Source organism: Tachypleus tridentatus, chromosome 7, assembly GCF_004210375.1.
Source record: "Tachypleus tridentatus isolate NWPU-2018 chromosome 7, ASM421037v1, whole genome shotgun sequence".
Taxonomy (NCBI): domain Eukaryota; kingdom Metazoa; phylum Arthropoda; class Merostomata; order Xiphosura; family Limulidae; genus Tachypleus; species Tachypleus tridentatus.
Genome location: NC_134831.1, coordinates 75,754,220 through 75,774,797, shown reverse-complemented (window position 1 = coordinate 75,774,797; position 20,578 = coordinate 75,754,220). Strand labels below are relative to the sequence as shown.

Below are 20,578 nucleotides of genomic sequence, written 5' to 3'. Positions count from 1 at the left end.
AAGCTTTCTATTCCACAATATTTAAAAAGGATATATCACAGTAATATGCTTTCTGTTTAGCAGACTTTATACAAGGATAAAGAAAGTTCAAAAAACAAGAGAACAAAAAATGTATTCCAACATCTCTGCAGGTGTAGACCCAGATAAAGTTTGATCTATGTATCCAATATGAAACGACAAACTGGAATATGAATAAGTAAAAGCTTTTATATGTAAGCAGTTATTAAAAACAGCAAGTAATATGTGTAACATATTTCCTATATGAATTCCATCAAACTGATCGAATTATATTTTGAGAACGTGATTAAAAATAGATTAATCTCAAACTTACCACAAAAAAGTCTGCAGTGCTTTTAACAAGAGAAACACTTGATATGCACTGGAATCATGACTAGCAGTCAGAAATTCCTCATGATTTCAGAATTAAAAAAATCACAAGATGAAACAATACGTCTTAGAGGGTATCCGTTGTTGTATGTTTTTGACTGTCGTCGATTATGGTAAAGAGAAATGTTTACAAATTTTATTTTTTTAACTCTATAAAGAATTAATTAAGTTTCCTTGGTGAAGCGTAGTGATAATATATTGCCTTTGTTAAACCTCCTGCTCAGTCGTTTTTATCATTTTGTTTCTGTAGAAACTTATAAAACTTAAAGCTTTGTTGTTGTTTGTTAATTTTGCCCAAAACTACGCGAGGACTGTCTGCGCCATCCATCCATAATTTTGTAGTGTAAGACTAGAGGGGGCCCTACATGGTTAACGCACTCGACTCGCAATCCGAGGGTCGTGGGTTCGAATCCTCGTCACACCAAACATGCTTGGTGGTGGGTGGTGATGACTAGCTGCCTTCCCTCTAGTCTTAAACTACTAAATTGGGGACGGCTAACGGAAATAGGCCTAGTGTAGCTTTGCGCGAAATTAAAAACAAATGCAAGACTAGAGGAAATGCACCAAGTCATCACCACCCGCAGAAAACTCTTAGGCTACTTTTTTACTAATGCATATTGGGATTGGCCGTTACATTATAGCACTCCAACGACTAAAAGGGCGAGCATTTTTAGTGTTACGGTGGTTCGAAGCCGCGACCCTTAGATTACGAATCAAACGTCCTAACCACCAAGAGTGCCGGGCATGAAACTTTATTGTAAAACAAATTTGTAACCCCTCTTTATTGTAATAATAACAAACCTAACAAACAAAATTTTTTCATGTACTGAAACTGAAAACGTATCCCAGTGACTGACAATTCTTTGTACTAGAATCCTTTTTATGATAAAACCAATATAAAATGCTAATTACCTCCTCATAACCAATGTTAATTGAATTAGCAAGACGCTGCTTTCTATGATCTAACTTGAACAAAATACCATGTTTGTTTTGTACTCTAATTAAATTTTAAAATACATTTCAAAGATACAAACACAGGATTTTCCAGCACTTGTTCAGTTTGATTTATTTGCGTCAAACAACCTATAACGTTTCATAATCTAGTCGCCAGAGGCTTAGCCAAAATCATATAAGTAGTATTTAATAAAAACTAATGTACTTCTTGTATTGAATTGATAACTTTCAATTTTTGTATGGTTTAATCACATGAATTTGTACTGAGATTAAGTAAAAAAAAAACACGAATAAATCTTGACAAAAACTTTCGATAATTTTATACAGTAAATCTATCATATTTTAACTTCCACTTGTGGTTAGACATGTGCTCTTAACCATAATTTACCTACCCTGTTAGTACTTTGTTATTATAGAATCTTGGCTCAGCGGTAAGCTAGATGGAGTTCATAATGCTAAAATTGTGGCTCAAACCCCTTATTTGGCACTGTATTAGTATGCTATTGTGAACATTTGTGCTTAATACCAAAAAAGACTTATCACAGTTTTTTTTTTGTTCATGGGTGTTCGCCTCGTAATTCGAAGGTTGCGGGTTCGAATACCCGTCGCACCAATCATGCTTCTGAAGGCGTTATAATGTGACGGTTAGTCACAGTATTCGTTGGTGAAAAGAGTAGCTCAGGAGTTAGCGGTGGGTGGTGATCACCAGGTGCTTTCCTTCTAGTTTTACATTACTAAATTATGGATGGCTTGCGCATATAACCGTTATGTAGCTTTGCACGAAATTAAAAAACAAATGAACGAAAAAATCACTACGGATGGCATTGTGCGTCACTTTCACTTCATCTATTACGTTTGTAAAGTGGATCTTATAAGTTGAATAACTGTATCGAATGAGAGAATGTTATTATTTTTTAATTCTTTTAATAAATATTTAACAAAACTAAAGAGAAGACGACAGAATAAACGTTTAGATTTTTAAGATATCTTTTTGTCTAAAAGTCTTAGTCATACTGATAATAATAGGTATAGCTATAGTGACGGAATAAATGCTGTGATTTGAAAGTGATAGAAATAAGTTAAGTGGCACAGCGGTATTCTGTGGACTTCAACGCTAGAAACCTGGTTTGGTACCCGTGGTGGGCAGAGTACAGATAGCCCGTGGTGTAGCTTTGTGTTTCATTACCTTAAGCCTCCTGCTAGTATAGTATGTCTTAGGATATACAACGCTAAAATCATGGGTTCGTTTCCCCTCGGTGGGCTCAGCAGATAGCCCGATGTGGCTTTGCTATAAGAAAACACACATTACCTTAAACCTTACAAATTATTATTTGCCTGTATCTGCCATCTGTTGACAGTGAAACACAACTGACTTATCTGTAGCTTTACATTAATAAAATTCTTCTTACGACATGTTGAAGAAATATATTTATAAGATGTTAGAAAATAAAATAGAGAAATTTAAAACACATTTTTGATGTTTACGTCTAATTCAGTCAAGTCTGAAATATATAACATATTATAATTAATGTTCATAACTAGATTAAAACTGATAGAGTTTTTGCGCATTAACAATTTGTTACCGGTAACTAAGTGTACTCTGTGTGTGCTTGACGCAGTTATACGACTTCATGTTACAAACAGTTATTTTTGCTGTACGCACTGCGGGTATCGCAACCCGATTTTTAGTATTATAAGCCCTCAGACTTACCGTTGAGCTGTCGGAGGACATGTCATAAGAGAGGAGAGATATGGAATGTTTGCGCCATTAGACTCTTTATTCAGTTTTTGATATTACAAATTTAATGGCTTGTTGGTTAACTCGTAAATAAAATATCTTTGCGTGTTCTCGCTATGACATTTATAAGCATATATTAGGCTCAAAAAGAAGATGAGGTTTCGAATACATCGATTTTTATCAATATATTTTGAATACATAAGGAGCGTAGACTAATTAAATAATTTTCCCTTTAAGAGGTATCACATAATTTCATCACAGAATGAGATAATACAGTGGTAAATTTAGGGGGTGGTTGTGAAGATAGTCACCCTTTTTTGATATTGTTTAAAGACATGTCACATTCTCAAAAAAGCAGGGTGAGTGGGTGGTTTGTCACCTTTTCTTACATCCATCACTGTAATAAAAGAAAAACACAAGCTTAGTATTTTCCAATCAATACTTTTATTTACAGATATTGACTGGTGACGAGACCTAAGGACAGAAACTGTTTATACCTGTTTTTGAAGAGTATTATAAATATTCTAATTAATCAATAATACACAATAAATATTGGAAATCTACAGAATAAAAAGGAATCGTTTTGATTCGATTCGTAACTATAATTGTTTCTAAAAAATGAAATAATACAAGCTTGTTAAACTGCTGTATTATTAATATAAAATACGTAAAATAATACTGTAGAATTATCTAACAACTGAATGTATGAACGAATGTATATAAGACAGGACTAGTGGAACAGTATTATGGATTTGTGACTTAGTTATACTTTCGAAACACGTTGATATGGTAACAAAACCATTGACATGAGCTACAAGTCCCAAGATTCGTAACAATCTCAGAATAAGGCGGATATATCTCTAAGTAATACAGCAAATTCCTGTACATTTATACTAATATAGCCACATGTTCATCTTAGGTTATACGTACAACATATTTTACATACATCATTGAAGTAATCTCATATTCTAATAACACTATATAAACCACTAACATGTATAAATGTATCTTTTACATCTAATAATCCTCAAGTTAAAAGTGCTTTCAGATAATCCTAATATTCATTTCGACTGATCGAACCAACCAACATTAAGGACTGGTAACTTTAATCTACCTCAGTATTGGTAATTACGTCGCTTAGTTTTTACAACAATATATAACTTGGGTTTCAAAAGTGGCCTATGTTCAGTAAAGTAATATCTCACCGACAAGAGAGTCACATACATGAAGCTTACGGAAACAGTGTCACTTCAGTATAAAGCTCATTCGAGTTACGATTCATATTTGAGAAATGTTTAAGTATATTTATAGCCACAAAAAACGTTTATAATATAAGAAACAAATAAACCAACGACTATTAATATAAGGACAAAAAAATCAAATAATAACGGACGTATAAACTTCGTTCATTATCACAACCAGGTTGAAAATTTGTTCCAATATATAGTTTTCTCCGCCTACGTGACTTGTAGGAAATAATTTGTCAGATACATATTAGCTATTGTTACGAGGCTTGGAAAGCATTTTAAGTTCAAATAAAGTAAACGTTAAGTTGTTCATCAGGCATTTCTGTATAGTGATTTCCAGAGTGGTTCTTAACGTTTAACTTTTCTTGTTTCTGTTTCGGCACGGACGTGCTATTTTTACTATATTCTTTCCAAACCTATAACAACGAAATTCAGCAGAGTACTATGAGTTTTTAACCTTACATGTGTTAAATTCTGTGTGTTCTGACACTTAAGTAAAAGTACTATTGTTATTTAGGTGTTAACATGACCTTTAACTTTCGTATACTTGTAACAGAATTAGTTGGATTTAATATTTAATTAAATCAAACAATATAAGTTAGTGAACCAGTCAATATTAGTATATTAATATCTATTACAATTGTTACAAAATTTCAACTCTTTTTATGAATGTTTAACTTTCTCAAATTTTGCATATTTAGCATACAATAGAATGAGTTATATGTTTAATTATAACAGTTAGAACGAAGCACGCGACAAACCAATCAATATTCTTATATTAATTACAACTTAATTTTCTTCCAGGATGATCATGTTCTCTAACAATCATTACACAAATTCAAACCCAATGCTACGAAATAACCAATACACAGGTTTATCAAAACATTTACAAAATATTACACGAACCTTGCTGATAAACATTTCCCGATTACAGTATTTTATCTTCTTTTCAAGTTTTCTCAAACTTACACCTTTTTGTAAATATACATGAAACTACCATTTCTGTACGGACATTCGCTTACGTGGAGAACTTCACTGATTATTTTTTTTGTAATTCTGTTTTATACACCAATCGCTGAATACCACACCGTGATAAAAATGCACAATTTCTTTTATTTTGAATCTATATGGGTGGATAAACTTCTATAATGAGTCCTGTAGGTCTATAGAAACGAACAAACAGTGACAGAATGATGGTTTGTTTTTATTACGCTAAACTCAATACTCCACAACAAAAAGACGTTGAGTTTCGTTTCAGTAACGTTTCAAATCCGATTTATTTACAAAATAGGATAGTGTGAACTTTTTAATTTCTCAATACTAACTACCTTGATAATGTATCTTCTTCGAATATTGAGGATATATATAATTTTCAGTAAAAACTTTATGTACATAAAGAGACGTAAATATAACGAGAGATACATGAGGACTCTTTTAGAAATTGTTGTGTATATATACACACACACACACATGTGAATATCTTTTAGAAATTGTTGTGTATATATATACACACACACATATGTGAATATCTTTTAGAAATTGTTGTGTATATATATACACACACCCATGTGAATATCTTTTCTTCATTACCTTCTTCGTACAGGTTACATTTCACTCTCTATTTCTGGATACTGTACTGCCTTGTATTTTTAATTATGTTTTATATTTAATCAGGAAATGTTTTCAACTTCACGGCATTTGTGTCTTTAAATTAATATATGAAAAGTATAGTAGTCTATTTAGCAATGACAAATAAATAAGAAACTTTAACAATGTTAGCGAGTCTCACAGTTAACGATGTTTAACTGCTCACAGAAACAGTTCGTTTGAGGTTTTAAGTCAAGATATTTAAGGAAACGCTTGCTGTGAAATTTTGGGACAAAGTACTTAAATTAATGCTTCAACTGATGTTTGAAAGTAAAGTTGTTCAATGAAACGCTTCCTTCTGTGATGTGTTTGATTTACTGAGTGTTATTCAGACGTTACAAACCAAATAGGATTGGTGAAGTTTGTTATTCAGAAGTGACAAACCAAATGTGATTGGTGAAGTTTGTTATTCAGAAGTGACAAACCAAATGTGATTGGTGAAGTTTGTTATTCAGAAGTGACAAACCAAATGTGATTGGTGAAGTTTGTTATTCAGAAGTGATAAATCAAATGTGATTGGTGAAGTTTGTTATTCAGCAGTGACAAACCAAATGTGATTGGTGAAGTTATACATATTATCATCATTTTAATATTTGATATGTTTAACAAAGAAGAAGTAGCAACTAGTTTTTATCAAAATCCTCTAACATTCTTGTCTACAAAAAAAAGTTTAACTACAGAGCTCACCAATACAAACTAATTTTGTATCTATTTTACCTATACATTCGATATTGCTCTGAAAAAAATTACACAAAGAATATTTCAATATTTTAAGACTCATGAGTATATTCTAACTTTCAGCTGTTTTTGAGTAAAGCTTAATTAGCATCAAAGAAACTGCTATCATTTAAGCATATCTAAACGTAGTGAGATAAATTGAGCATTGTTGTTTTAGATAAAACAATAAATAAAACAACTGGCTTCATGCTAAGAGACGTATTATGAATATATATATACATATAGTTTAGACCCTGCAGTTTAAAAATAAATTCTCAGTTATTTTCATAAAGAAAATAACACAAATTTAACAAGTTGAAGTTAAATTTTCGTTATTTGACAGACACGTGGAAGTCAAGTGATTACCGTGTAGTAACAGCGGAAATCACGAATAATCTCGTAGTTTCTCACTGAATTCCTAAGTGATAATTTCACTGTGTGTGTGTGTGTGTGTGAGGGAAGTGTATACAAAGATTTTAGGAAGATTAAGGAAATATAAATGTGAATTTGTCACAGATCCAATGATTTACGATAGATGTCGCTATTTCTCTGACGTTGAGGACAACGGATGACTGGTTTCGTCTTCCTGGTTTTCAGAAGATGACTTCTGAACAGCTTCTAGTGCTTTCAACTCTGCATCTATTAAAATAAAAACCAATATATATATATTTTACAAAATAACGTACATAGTTATGCACCATTGGAAATAGAACAAAATATTTAGACTATATATATACACACACACAAACGAGTTGTATTAAATGTTTTATTTCTCTCTCTTCGTAAAGTATCATTAATGTCGGTTTTAATGTCTAGTGGCAAACACGTTTTGCTGAACAAACCATAATAAGTGAAAATGTTTCAGAATTATCTTTAATAAATAAGATTCATCATGGATACGCCAAAGAAAACTAAGTACAGAAAGTTGCTAGGATATATGGAAAGCATCATGGTTATTCAGGTTATGATGTGAATACACAAACAGACACTTTAACTTATCAGAAGCAACCTGAATACACAAACAGACGTTTTAACTTGTCAGAAATAACCTGAATACACAAACAGACACTTTAACTTGTCAGAAACAACCTGAATACACAAACAGACAATTTAACTTGTCAGAAACAACCTGAATCAGACGTTTTAACTTGTCACAGCAGCCTGAATACACAAAAAGACACAACTTATAAGCTTGAATCACAAGCAACGTTTTAACTTGTCATACAGCAAACAAACACTTTAACTTATCAGAAGCAGCCTGAATACACAAGCAGACGTTTTAACTTGTCACAAGCAGCCTGAATACACAAACAAACACTTTAACTTATCAGAAGCAGCCTGAATACACAAGCAGACGTTTTAACTTATCAGAAGCAGCCTGAATACACAAGCAGACGTTTTAACTTGTCACAAGCAGCCTGAATACACAAACAAACACTTTAACTTATCAGAAGCAGCCTGAATACACAAGCAGACGTTTTAACTTATCAGAAGCAGCCTGAATACACAAGCAGACGTTTTAACTTGTCACAAGCAGCCTAAATACACAAACAGACACAGTGCCTCATCCTTAATGAACAAATAGTATATTTCTAACTTAAATATATTATTGTTTTACCGCGATCCAATACACTTATTAATGTATTGTTTACTTTCTTAAAAAAATAACAATAACCCCAAAACTCAATCCTTCTGAACAAACTAAATCATCCTCATTATATTATAAAATTCAGAGATCAAATTCCGATGGGATCATTCAAAATATGTTAGTACGCTTCCATAATGCATTGTCGAAGGTTAAAGGGCTGAAATACTTGATTGGTGGGGGCCGTCTTCCAAATATCCCCTTTGTTAGTCCACTACTTGTAGGTTTGGTATTATTAATTATGGAAAGAAGTGTAAGTCAAGTTAGTACAATCACTTGCAACGGTACATGGATATGAAGACAGTGTTCATGGAAAATAAGGTTCATATGTACTTTTTCAGTTGATTAGTTCATTTATTTAACTTACAAATACATTCTGTCGATAAATAATAATAAAAGTTGTTATTATTTCAATAATTATCACTACAGGTATTTTCAAGCTGGTTGTTATTTCGGGTCATTTGTGAATGGAAAAGTTTGTGACTCGAAACGTGGATCGTCACAAACCGAGCATTCGAAATGTTCGATATTTGATTATTAGAATCGAAACGTGGATCGTCACCCTAAACCGAGCAGTTACGTTACTGATATTTGATTATTAGAGTTTGTGACTATCATCACTCTAAACCGAGCATGTTGTTTCCGAAATACGTTACTGATTTTTGATTATTTGTGACTCGAAACGTGGATCGTCACCCTAAACCGAGCATGTCTTCGAAATTTACTGAATGGATTAAGAGTTTGTGACTCGAAACATGGATCGTCACCCTAAACCGAGCATGTTGTCTTCGAAATACGTTACTGATATTTGATTATTAGAGTTTGTGACTCGAAACGTAAATCATCACCTTAAACCGAGCATGTTGTCTCCGAAATACGTTACTGATTTTTGATTATTAGAGTTTGTGACTCGAAACGTAAATCATCACCTTAAACCGAGCATGTTGTCTCCGAAATACGTTACTGATTTTTGATTACTAAGAGTTTGTGACTCGAAACGTGGATCATCACCCTAAACCGAGCATGTTGTCTCCGAAATACGTTACTGATATTTGATTATTAGAGTTTGTGACTCGAAACGTGCATCATCACCTTAAACCGAGCATGTTGTCTCCGAAATACGTTACTGATTTTTGGTTACTAAGTATGTCTCTCAAATATCGTTGATTTTGATTTTAGTTTTTCGAAACGTTATTTGCATGTTGTCGTACGTTACTGATATTTGAAAGTCGAAATGTATATGATAAAAGTATTGCTCCGAAATACGTTACTGATTTTGATTATAAAGTCGAAAGATCATCACCCTAAACCGAGCATGATAATACGTTACTGATTTTGGATTACTTAGAGTTTGTGACTCGAAACGTGCATCATAACCTTAAAGCGAGCATGTTGTCTCCGAAATACGTCACTGATTTTGCTAACCTTTATAAAGTCAGGTGTATGATGAATAGTAGTGCTAACCTTTATAAAGTCAGGTGTATGATAATAGTAGTGCTAACCTTTATAAAGTCAGGTGTATGATAATAGTAGTGCTAACCTTTATAAAGTCAGTCTCTCGTAAATAAATCGTTGTGTTTATGTGTATGATAATAAGTACTAACCTTTATTCAGGTGTATGATAATAAAGTAGTGATAAAAGTAGTGCTAACCTTTATAAAGTCAGGTGTATGATAATAGTAGTGCTAACCTTTATAAAGTCAGGTGTATGATAAAAGTAGTGCTAACCTTTATAAAGTCAGGTGTATGATAAAAGTCGTGCTAACCTTTATAAAGTCAGGTGTATGATAATAGTAGTGCTAACCTTTATAAAGTCAGGTGTATGATAATAGTAGTGCTAACCTTTATAAAGTCAGGTGTATGATAATAGTAGTGCTAACCTTTATAAAGTCAGGTGTATGATAAAAGTAGTGCTAACCTTTATAAAGTCAGGTGTATGATAAAAGTAGTGCTACCCTTTATAAAGTCAGGTGTATGATAATAGTAGTGCTACCCTTTATAAAGTCAGGTGTATGATAATAGTAGTGCTAACCTTTATAAAGTCAGGTGTATGATAAAAGTAGTGCTAACCTTTATAAAGTCAGGTGTATGATAATAGTAGTGCTAACCTTTATAAAGTCAGGTGTATGATAATAGTAGTGCTAACCTTTATAAAGTCAGGTGTATGATAATAGTAGTGCTAACCTTTATAAAGTCAGGTGTATGATAATAGTAGTGCTAACCTTTATAAAGTCAGGTGTATGATAATAGTAGTGCTAACCTTTATAAAGTCAGGTGTATGATAATAGTAGTGCTAACCTTTATAAAGTCAGGTGTATGATAATAGTAGTGCTAACCTTTATAAAGTCAGGTGTATGATAATAGTAGTGCTAACCTTTATGTAGTCAGGCGTATGATAATAGTAGTGCTAACCTTTATGTAGTCAGGTGTATGATAATAGTAGTGCTAACCTTTATAAAGTCAGGTGTATGATAATAGTAGTGCTAACCTTTATAAAGTCAGGTGTATGATAAAAGTAGTGCTAACCTTTATAAAGTCAGGTGTATGATAAAAGTAGTGCTAACCTTTATGTAGTCAGGTGTATGATAATAGTAGTGCTAACCTTTATAAAGTCAGGTGTATGATAATAGTAGTGCTAACCTTTATAAAGTCAGGTGTATGATAATAGTAGTGCTAACCTTTATAAAGTCAGGTGTATGATAAAAGTAGTGCTAACCTTTATAAAGTCAGGTGTATGATAATAGTAGTGCTAACCTTTATAAAGTCAGGTGTATGATAATAGTAGTGCTAACCTTTATAAAGTCAGGTGTATGATAATAGTAGTGCTAACCTTTATAAAGTCAGGTGTATGATAAAAGTAGTACTAACCTTTATTTGCTCTTTCTTGCCACAGACTCTTGTTTTTGTCCAGATGTGAAATCCAGGGCCAACGAATCTCCTCTTGTTCTCCTGAATTTAACGATGAGGAACAAGTGGTGCTCATTGAGTGCTTAGTTTTAACACCAACTTCAGAACTATTTGTTGAATCCAAAGTGGTGGAATGCGTTCTCTTTGTCTGTATCGAAGACATCGATTTCGTGCGATGTTTAGGCTCTGCGTGAAACACGTAATAAGAATATATACAACGTAATAAAACTATATGTTAAGAAAGAAGATTTGGCTTTCGAAATCGAAATATTAATGGTTTACTTTTCACTAGCTATGATGACTCAATCTTCATGTGAGGCGAGCAGTAATTATATGTAATATATCATATAAATATCTGGTAAAGTTTACTTTTCGTAAAACCTCATTTCTTCAACACATACAAGTAAACTTCAGATTCAGTGATGTCGAGAAAACCCACTTGTAGAGAGATATATATGTAAAATATATATGTAAAACGGCTCGTTTGGGTTGAGAAAATATTTTACGATGAGGAACGAACAACATTTCGACCTTCTTCGGTCATCGGTTACGCAACTCCTTTAAACATGTGGTCAGCTTCCGGTCAGTTACCTTTTTCTTTCTTTGTTAACCTGATGATGACCGAAGAAGGTCGAAACGTTGTTCGTTCCTCATCGTAAAATATTTTCTCAACCCAAACTAGCCGTTTTTACATATATAAACTCCAGATTTCCTTTGATATGCAGAAAATATGAAAACGCTATATTGTTTGTACTCCCTATAGTTTATCAGTATCACAAACTGCAATTATTTTTTCCAAAGTATTGTAACTCTTTTTATACGTCATATCAACTGTAAGTTAAGTTAACTTCTTTGTTTCTTTTGTGCTGTGCCCACAGGAATCAAAACCGAAATTTAAACGTCATAAGCCTAGATTTTATCACTGGATTATCACGAGCATCACAGAATCAATCGTGTGTAATGTTGAAAATATGATAAATTTTATCTCAAATACTTTGCTTAGTTCGATATGCACATTTCTCCACAAACAATCCTTACCTGTCTTGCTTTCGTTTTCTTCACTAATTGAGTCCTCAATCGGTCTGTTAGCATGTGCTTGAGTTAACTGTATTTTACTTAAAAGATCCCCCAGTACTTCCATACTGGGATATACGATAAAATCAATAAATCCTGAAAAAATATATTGTCAGTGAAAATTATATTCATATACATAATTTTGAATGAAATATTTAATGATAATATTACTCCTGTAAGCAAAAAAAGTATATTTTAGAATAAAACTTTTCACAAACTAGGCTATAAGAAACTAATGTGTGATATTTCCTATTTAAAAATATCAGTAATAATACTTTTTTTATTGGTGCAGTCAAATAATGGGGCCCGGCATGGCCAGGTGGTTAAGGCACTCGACTCGTATTCTGAGGTTTGCGGGTTCGAATACCTGTCACACCAACATGCTCATCCTTTCAGCCGTGGGGCGTTATAAAGTGACGGTCAATCCCACTATTCGTTGGTAAAAGAGTAGCCCAAGACTAGCTGCCTTCCATCTATTCTTACACTTCTAAATTAGGGACGGCTAGCACAGATAGCCCTCGAGTAGCTTTGTACTAAATTCAAAAACAAAACAAATAATAGATTTCGAACGTATTAATCAGATTAATTTCCTATTAATAAGTTAATATTAGACTTATTTAGGTTACTTTGTTCTTGGTTAACCAGTATCACGTTTTGGTGATTTTTTCTTCTTCTAGAAAAGTCCATCTGCAAGTTCAATAACGAATACAAAGTAGGCTTAGCAATTTTGATGCCTAAATAGCACTTGCTAATGAACTTGAGCTCTAACTCGTTGTTCTCTGATAGTAAACTCTTTATACACGGTCTATTTACGTAATGTTATGTGATTCAGTGTTAAGCCTTATGCACTAAAAACTTTTGTTATTCTGATCAATATGGCACTGCCTTACTATTATTATGTGATCACACTGTCGCTGTAAGAGTAATAACAATATAACTGTTAACATAAACATAAACAGGGATTGGAAAAAAGTTAAAAAATAATAAAAATGTACCCATTTTGCTCAGGCCAGATTGTAAGTGGACTAGACCATTTATTGATTAAATAATTTATTATTCAAGAGACCTCTTAAACAAGTTTTGTGTATTACTTATAACATGCAAAATCTATTTTACTTTTGTTCTCAAAGACGACAACTTTTAGATTCCTAATTAATTGGTGTTTTGGTGATCCAAATTGGCAAAAAGAGACTCACTCCTCAAGTTTCATCAGGTAAATGCAACAGTAGCTGGAAGACCGTCGTAAATGATGCTGACTCGACAGCCATATTTTCTGCCAAGTTGCTTCAAGGCGTAGGAAAAGAACAAAACTACGTGATGAATAGAATACAGGTCAAGATAAACTAGTTTGTTTTAAAACAATAAGACAAGAACTGCACAAAGCAGGTTTTACCAAAGACATGCTGTATTAAGTAATCCACTGATTTCACGAACTAATTTCATACACATATTCAAATATCAAAAGCACTGACTTCAAGATCAATGTGTGGTGTCAATCCAATTCCAAAAATCTGAGACACAGAGGATTTTGTTATGAAGTAGAAGGGATTTTTCTGGAGAGTCAGGCAAACAGTAAAATAACATCTCGGGATTGTAGCCAATCAAGTCTTGTCTGTGGTGCACAGTGTGTTTCCGGCTGATGACAGAATACCTCAGTAGGAAAAGACACCACTTCAAATCTCAAGAATTGTTGTTGCTTGAGTTCAAGGTCATGAACTTACAACCCCTCCTCTTGACCAGTTCATTATCCAGAAATATATATTCAATCAAACCATTATGAGGCACTCTGGAAAAATAGAAGTTTGAACTATTTTACCAGAAGGATAAGGATTCTAATCAATTGCATCCCTCCAGGATTTGAAGACGACATATCGTAATGAACTGAAACAATTCTAGAAGCGAAAAGAAGACCCGCATGTTATAAAGACATTTCCTTTAAAATATAGTAAACAGCGAGAGAACCAATATATTAAAACAATGCATTTTAATATTAACAGGTAAACATTGACTGTTTAGTTGATTATACTTTTACCGGATTGATTTTGTTATTTCAATTAATAATAGGAGTAACTAGCTCTGATCGGATGTGAACATTAATTTCTATTTCTTGTTATCCTCTGTGCGTGTACACACACACACACACACACACACACACACACACACACACACACATATATATAATACAACAAAATGAGTAAAATATGAAAAACAAATAAAACAGCAAGTTGTGGGTGCTCAAGCCCCAAATGTCTAACATTTATATTATTCTTTACTGCCCACAGACAGTTGTGGGATGGCGATAGCTTCCAGAAGAAAAAAAAGAAAAACAAATGAGTAAGAAGTTAGAGGAGGGGACAATAAAACTTTATCCCTGTTAATTCTACCGTTGTAGTAACTTCCAAACGCAACATTATATTCCACATTACAGCCTGTGTCCTAGTTGCTTTATTTGGACTGCACAGGTTGCACTTTTATTAAAGCCTGATTCGTATTATAAATATGTCGTATTTCATCATAGGTTTGGTCTCGCTGTTTTTAACACATTTTTTTCCCTTTATTGTAAATGTTAACTTAATAGTTTAAGTAATGATATATTTAGAATTATATATACACAAGTGCTGATAAAAAATAATAGTATGTAATTAAACAATATTATCATAAAACTAATCTTTTGAAAATATTTCATGTTGGCATTGGTGTTAAAACTTTGAATGTTATATCTGATGTAGTCGTAATTGCTTATACGGAACATATTAATTGTACATTGAATAAGGCCATCATCAAAATGAGGAAAATACAAACAAACCACTAACAACATAAATCACAACCTTATGTAGCCATACCCTGGACGACATATTTTTAACACCAAATTTATTGTGTTACAATAATTACAAGACCCTGACGAAATTCTAGTCACACGTAAGACTGTAAACACAAATTATATTAGTAAAGTATTATGATTAATTTCACTAAATACTGCTGGGAGTCTTCTGTGTATTTTACCTAGAACTGTTAGTTTCGTATATTCGGTCAAGACTATACAAGGACTACATGCTCTAGTTGTCTCTGAGTTTGAATAAACCGCCATTTTTCTCGAATCGAACGGTGGGATTTATCCACCGACACTCCTATAACGCATTTAAGACCCCAAACTGCAGAACCGCGAATTTATGGCATCGAAACATGAACCAGAAACGGTCGAATTTACCATCTGACACGCTAGCCACTAAGCCTTGCTCAGTCAGTTGTACTGAATATATGAAGGATTTTACCCAAATATTTTGATCTTTACTGAAAGAAGAACGATGTAATTACCCACGTGATGTAACACGAGGAAACACTCGGTAATTTGAAAATTTAAACGACCATATTTCATTCTGCTACAATTTAGGAACATTTGTATGATTTTAGTACTAGCCGTAAACAACAATAACTACGAAAAATATTTACGACGTTTCAGAATTTTCATCTGCACCACCATGCACTCTGTTTACAGCACAACTACAATAATAAAAAGTAACTGACAGATTCAATGCCTGACATTGAAGTGGTTTGGTTTTTTTGGAATTTTGGCAAAGCTACACGAGGGCTTATCTGAGCTAGCCGTCCCTAATTTAGCAATGTAAGACTAGAGGGAAGGCAGCTAGTCATCACCACCCACCACCAACTCTTGGACTACACTTTTACCAACGAATAGTGGGATTAACCGTCACATTGTAACGCCCACACAAATGAAAGAGCGAGCATGTTTGGTGTGACGGGATTCGAACCTGCGACCCTTGGATTACGAATCGAGTGCCTTAACCACCTGGCCTTGCCGGGCCGACAGTGAAGGGTAATTTATATTTAATGACGAATTGCTATTGTCTTACCGATTTGAGATTCAGCAATTAAAGTTGTGTTTCTATCACAGAGTGGTGAAAAAGGAAGACCCAATTCTTGTTCTTTGTCTCCCTGAAAGATAAAAACACGTTATAGGGCTTAAAAATTAATGATTCATTGTATAAAAGATCATACTGAAAAGATCATTACTGTTTGTATCATAACATGCAAATACATGAGTATTCTTAGTAATAATAAACAGAAACGGGACTGATAAACATGTTTGCTTGAGTGGCGCAGCTCAACTGACATTAACACCATAAACATTTCACATAAAATTGTTCATCTTTTATTTTTAGTGTTTAGTTAAAATAAATTAAATTACTAGTCCCAACACTTGTAATACTTGGTAAACACATTTAAATGTTTCATTTCTTTACATTTATTGTAATACTTGGTAAACACATTTAAATGTTTCATTTCTTTACATTTCTTGTAATACTTGGTAAACACATTTAAATGTTTCATTTCTTTACATTTCATGTAATACTTGGTAAACACATTTAAATGTTTCATTTCTTTACATGTAATACTTGGTAAACACATTTAAATGTTTCATTTCTTTACATGTAATACTTGGTAAACACATTTAGTTTTTCATTTCTTTACATTTATTGTAATACTTGGTAAACACATTTAAATGTTTCATTTCTTTACATTTCTTGTAATACTTGGTAAACACATTTAAATGTTTCATTTCTTTACATTTCTTGTAATACTTGGTAAACACATTTAAATGTTTCATTTCTTTACATTTCTTGTAATACTTGGTAAACACATTTAAATGTTTCATTTCTTTACATTTCTTGTAATACTTGGTAAACACATTTAAATGTTTCATTTCGTTACATTTCTTGTAATACTTGGTAAACACATTTAAATGTTTCATTTCTTTACATTTCTTGTAATACTTGGTAATCACATTTACTTTTTCATTTCTTTACATTTATTGTAATACTTGGTAAACACATTTAAATGTTTCATTTCTTTACATTCTGAAATTTATTTTTCAAACTTTGGAATTTGAACTTAACACTGAATCAAAATTGTACCATTGTAGTCCTCTGTGTGAAATTTGCGAGTAATAAAAACCTGTAAGATTTGTTCGATAAAATATAATTGAGTTATTATTAAATCACAACAAATGTATGGTTTACAGGAAATAGGCCACACCTTTAAACTATTAATACTATTTTTGGGTGTGGATTCAGATAAAAAGAACTGAAAATGCTTTGACGTGTATTTATATAAATATAAATTTATAGAGTTAAAAGACGAAAGTATAGAGCGTCAAGCAAACCTAATTAGAATTTTACATTTGTTCTCGTTGCTAAATTGTACAGTAAAATTGGCTTTCTGCGTTTTGTCCACTACGGGAAATCGATCAACAGATGTAAGCATTGAGTTCGTAAACTTACTGAGCATTTATGTGAAAAACGTTTAAATAAAACATTCTTAAAAACGAGTAGGTCTCACCACAACTAATACTATATCATTGATTAACTTGCGCTGTGTTTGTTTCTCCGTGAACTCCTACCACACTTGTAAAATTAATAAATTTTACAATACATTTATAATAAATTGTAAAATAAAATGCGAACTTGTAATGTGGACTAATAGTTCCCCGTGGGTGTCTTTTATTTATGGCAGAAAATGGAAAACTAAAACACTCCTGGAGGGTCATGTTGACTTGATGGGGTTCTAGGAGCGGGCTTTAAGCTCGCTGAACCCGAATCTTGGTTTGACCTTTCCGTTCCTAGTCTATACCAGGATCCTTGACTCACAAGCTAGTGAGACAAACCTTGATACACGTGCGCGGATGGATTAAGAGTTTTGATTTTAGGGTACAAATACCCCTTTAGAGTAGTACAGCCCCTATCAAGGGAGCTAAAACTCGCTCAGAAGGTCACTTAGGCACGACGGACATTAGAAATAGGTTTTAAAGTTTTCAAAGACGAACCTTGCACCAGATTTTGCTTTTTTTTTTGGTCTCCGTCTGGACTTTGAGGCGCCATCTTTGAAAAATGCTTTGATACTCCCATTTGCAAGATAGCGGAATCAAATGTGCCCAGGTACCACGGGCAGGTATCCTAAAGGGACTTAATTTTAGGTATGGAACTCCATTGGGGTTGCCACAGAATAATGAGGGAATTCGACTGGGGCCTCTATTTTATGCTCAGTAAAAATGGACATTTAACATTAGTATAGACATACCTGCTGAAAGAACTCTTCCATTAGCAATTTTGTCCAGGGATAGTGTAACATCCACTGTTTACTGGGGTGGCTAATATCACAGCTATGGAGGATCAGAGATAGAGCTTTGGCTTTGTCTATGCTGTAAGTACGGCGAACAAAAAATTGGTAATTTTGGAATCTATTGTGTTAAACAATATAGTTATTGTACACAAGCTATACTTCTTAGAACAACAATGACAGCTAATGGAAACTAACTGTAATTAAGTTAATACAAAAAAGGATTATACAGATACATTACTTTTTCTTTGACTTGCCGAATTTGAAGCTATTGTCTGAGATATGACGAATTGAAGATACTCGTTCTCACCATTTTGGAAATAAAACTTTCTTATTATAATGATTACTTAACTTATAAATGACTTTGTTTGTGTTTTTAATTTCGCGCACAGCTACACGAGAACTATTTGAGCTAGCAGTCCATAATTTAGCTGCGTAAGACTAGAAGGAAGGCAGCTAGTCATCACTACCTTCCGCCAACTATTAGGCTACACTTTTATCAACGAATAGTGGGATTGACTATCACATAATAACGCCTCTAGTACTGAAGGGGCGATGTGTGAAGAGGATTCAAACCTGCGACCTTCAGATTACGAGTCGAGCGTCCTAACCACTTGGCCATGCTGGGCCGAATACAAAAGGGAATTATACAAACACATTAACGTATCTTTTACTTGCGAAACTTGGAGTCATTGGCTGAAATGTGATGGACTTAAGATAATTCTTTTTCACCGTTTTGGAAATAAAATTTTCTTATAATTATTACAGTGATTTACCTTATTTATAAATGTTATAAGCGTGATCTGAAAGACTTACTTAAACTCTGTAAGAGACAACAATGATTTCATTGTTTTGATTTGCTGGAAATGTGAAGACATATCCGTTCCCAACACCATTTCTATCACGAGGCTCCGAAAATCCCTAAATAAAAGAATCCTTGAGTTAATATCATGAAGGAAAAATAATACAAGTCACATGAATCTCAGTACTATTTATATTATTTATATTAACACCTGATACTAGTAAGTTTTAAACAATATCTAACACGTTTGGTTTGGTTTGAATTTCGCGCAAAGCTACACGAGGGCTCTCTGCGCTTGTCGTCCCTAATTTAGCAGTGCAAGACTAGAGGGAAAGGAGCTAGTCATCGCCACCCACCGCTAACTCTTAGGCTACTCTTTTACAAACGAATAGTGGGATTGACAGTCACATTATAACGTCCTAACGGGTGAAAGGGCAAGCATGTTTTCTGCGACGGAAATTAGAACCCGCGAGCTTCAGATTACGAGTCGAGTGCCTTAACCACCTGGCCATGTCCTAACACGTTAAGAAGAGGCTTATAACATAAGATCTGTTTATACAGAAACGTTATTTTAAATGACTATATTTCGTTTTCATTAAAATTTACCTAAAATAGCTGAAATATATTTTTATTAATCATCTCACTAAACAAATTATATTTGATATCTTATATATTTATAGATTTAAATACTGCACAGTTTGAAAGTGGAACCCGTTAAAAACAACAACTCAATCTGAGGGCTTTAGGTTAAACTTACCTGTATTCTTCCTTGCTTAAATTTTGAAGGATGTTTAACCCTTCATCCATCATGAGACGGAAGGCTGCACTTATGTGATGATTCTCTAACACAGCTCGATCATTGTACAACATTGCTGTATCTGACCTGTATAGAACGTTAAATCTTCCATCTTTTATCACTTTTCTAAAACAAAATGAACTTACATAATACTAGTAACAATCAGTAGGGCCTTTGGCAACGACACTCTTTGTTTTTCTTCTAAATAAACGTTTAATTAGGGTATCTAGAACGTGGGTCATTTCCTTGTAGTAAATGATATCAACTTTAACTTCAAGGAGCAATTGATTTTTTGAAACAATTTTTTTAAATTTTATATTGTTTGGTTTAGTTGTACCTCAGCATATTAATCGAACGTTGAATAAGTGACTTTCCGAGAAAAAGAAAAATCAGTATTTAGGAAGACAATTCTCACAGTGTAGGGTAGGTAGACATTAATCTGAAAGAAGTGGAAAACACAAGTATAATTGTGTAATTATAGTTGATATGAGAGATACAGATAAAATAATATAATCAATTATCCTTACAT

At 33.2% G+C, this 20,578-nt stretch overlaps 1 protein-coding gene and 1 long non-coding RNA gene across 8 annotated transcripts in view; one reads left to right on the top strand and one right to left on the bottom strand.

Moving 5' to 3' along the window:
* The window catches only part of LOC143256001 (uncharacterized), a 94,232-nt gene that overhangs the window by 69,279 nt on the left and 4,375 nt on the right, over positions 1 to 20,578 (top strand). The gene's annotated exons all lie outside the window — the stretch shown is intronic.
* LOC143255999 (dual specificity calcium/calmodulin-dependent 3',5'-cyclic nucleotide phosphodiesterase 1A-like) overlaps positions 3,507 to 20,578 on the bottom strand; it is a 463,989-nt gene continuing 446,917 nt past the window's right edge. For all 6 annotated transcript variants that reach the window (XM_076512519.1, XM_076512518.1, XM_076512520.1 and 3 more), the window contains 7 exons: positions 20,011 to 20,136; positions 19,268 to 19,372; positions 18,413 to 18,533; positions 16,189 to 16,270; positions 12,281 to 12,412; positions 11,204 to 11,428; positions 3,507 to 7,329 (listed from right to left, as the gene is read on the bottom strand). In XM_076512519.1, coding sequence (XP_076368634.1) covers positions 7,232 to 7,329; positions 11,204 to 11,428; positions 12,281 to 12,412; positions 16,189 to 16,270; positions 18,413 to 18,533; positions 19,268 to 19,372; positions 20,011 to 20,136 — 889 coding nt within the window. In that variant the 3' untranslated portion in view covers positions 3,507 to 7,231. The remainder of the gene's footprint in view (positions 7,330 to 11,203; positions 11,429 to 12,280; positions 12,413 to 16,188; positions 16,271 to 18,412; positions 18,534 to 19,267; positions 19,373 to 20,010; positions 20,137 to 20,578) is intronic.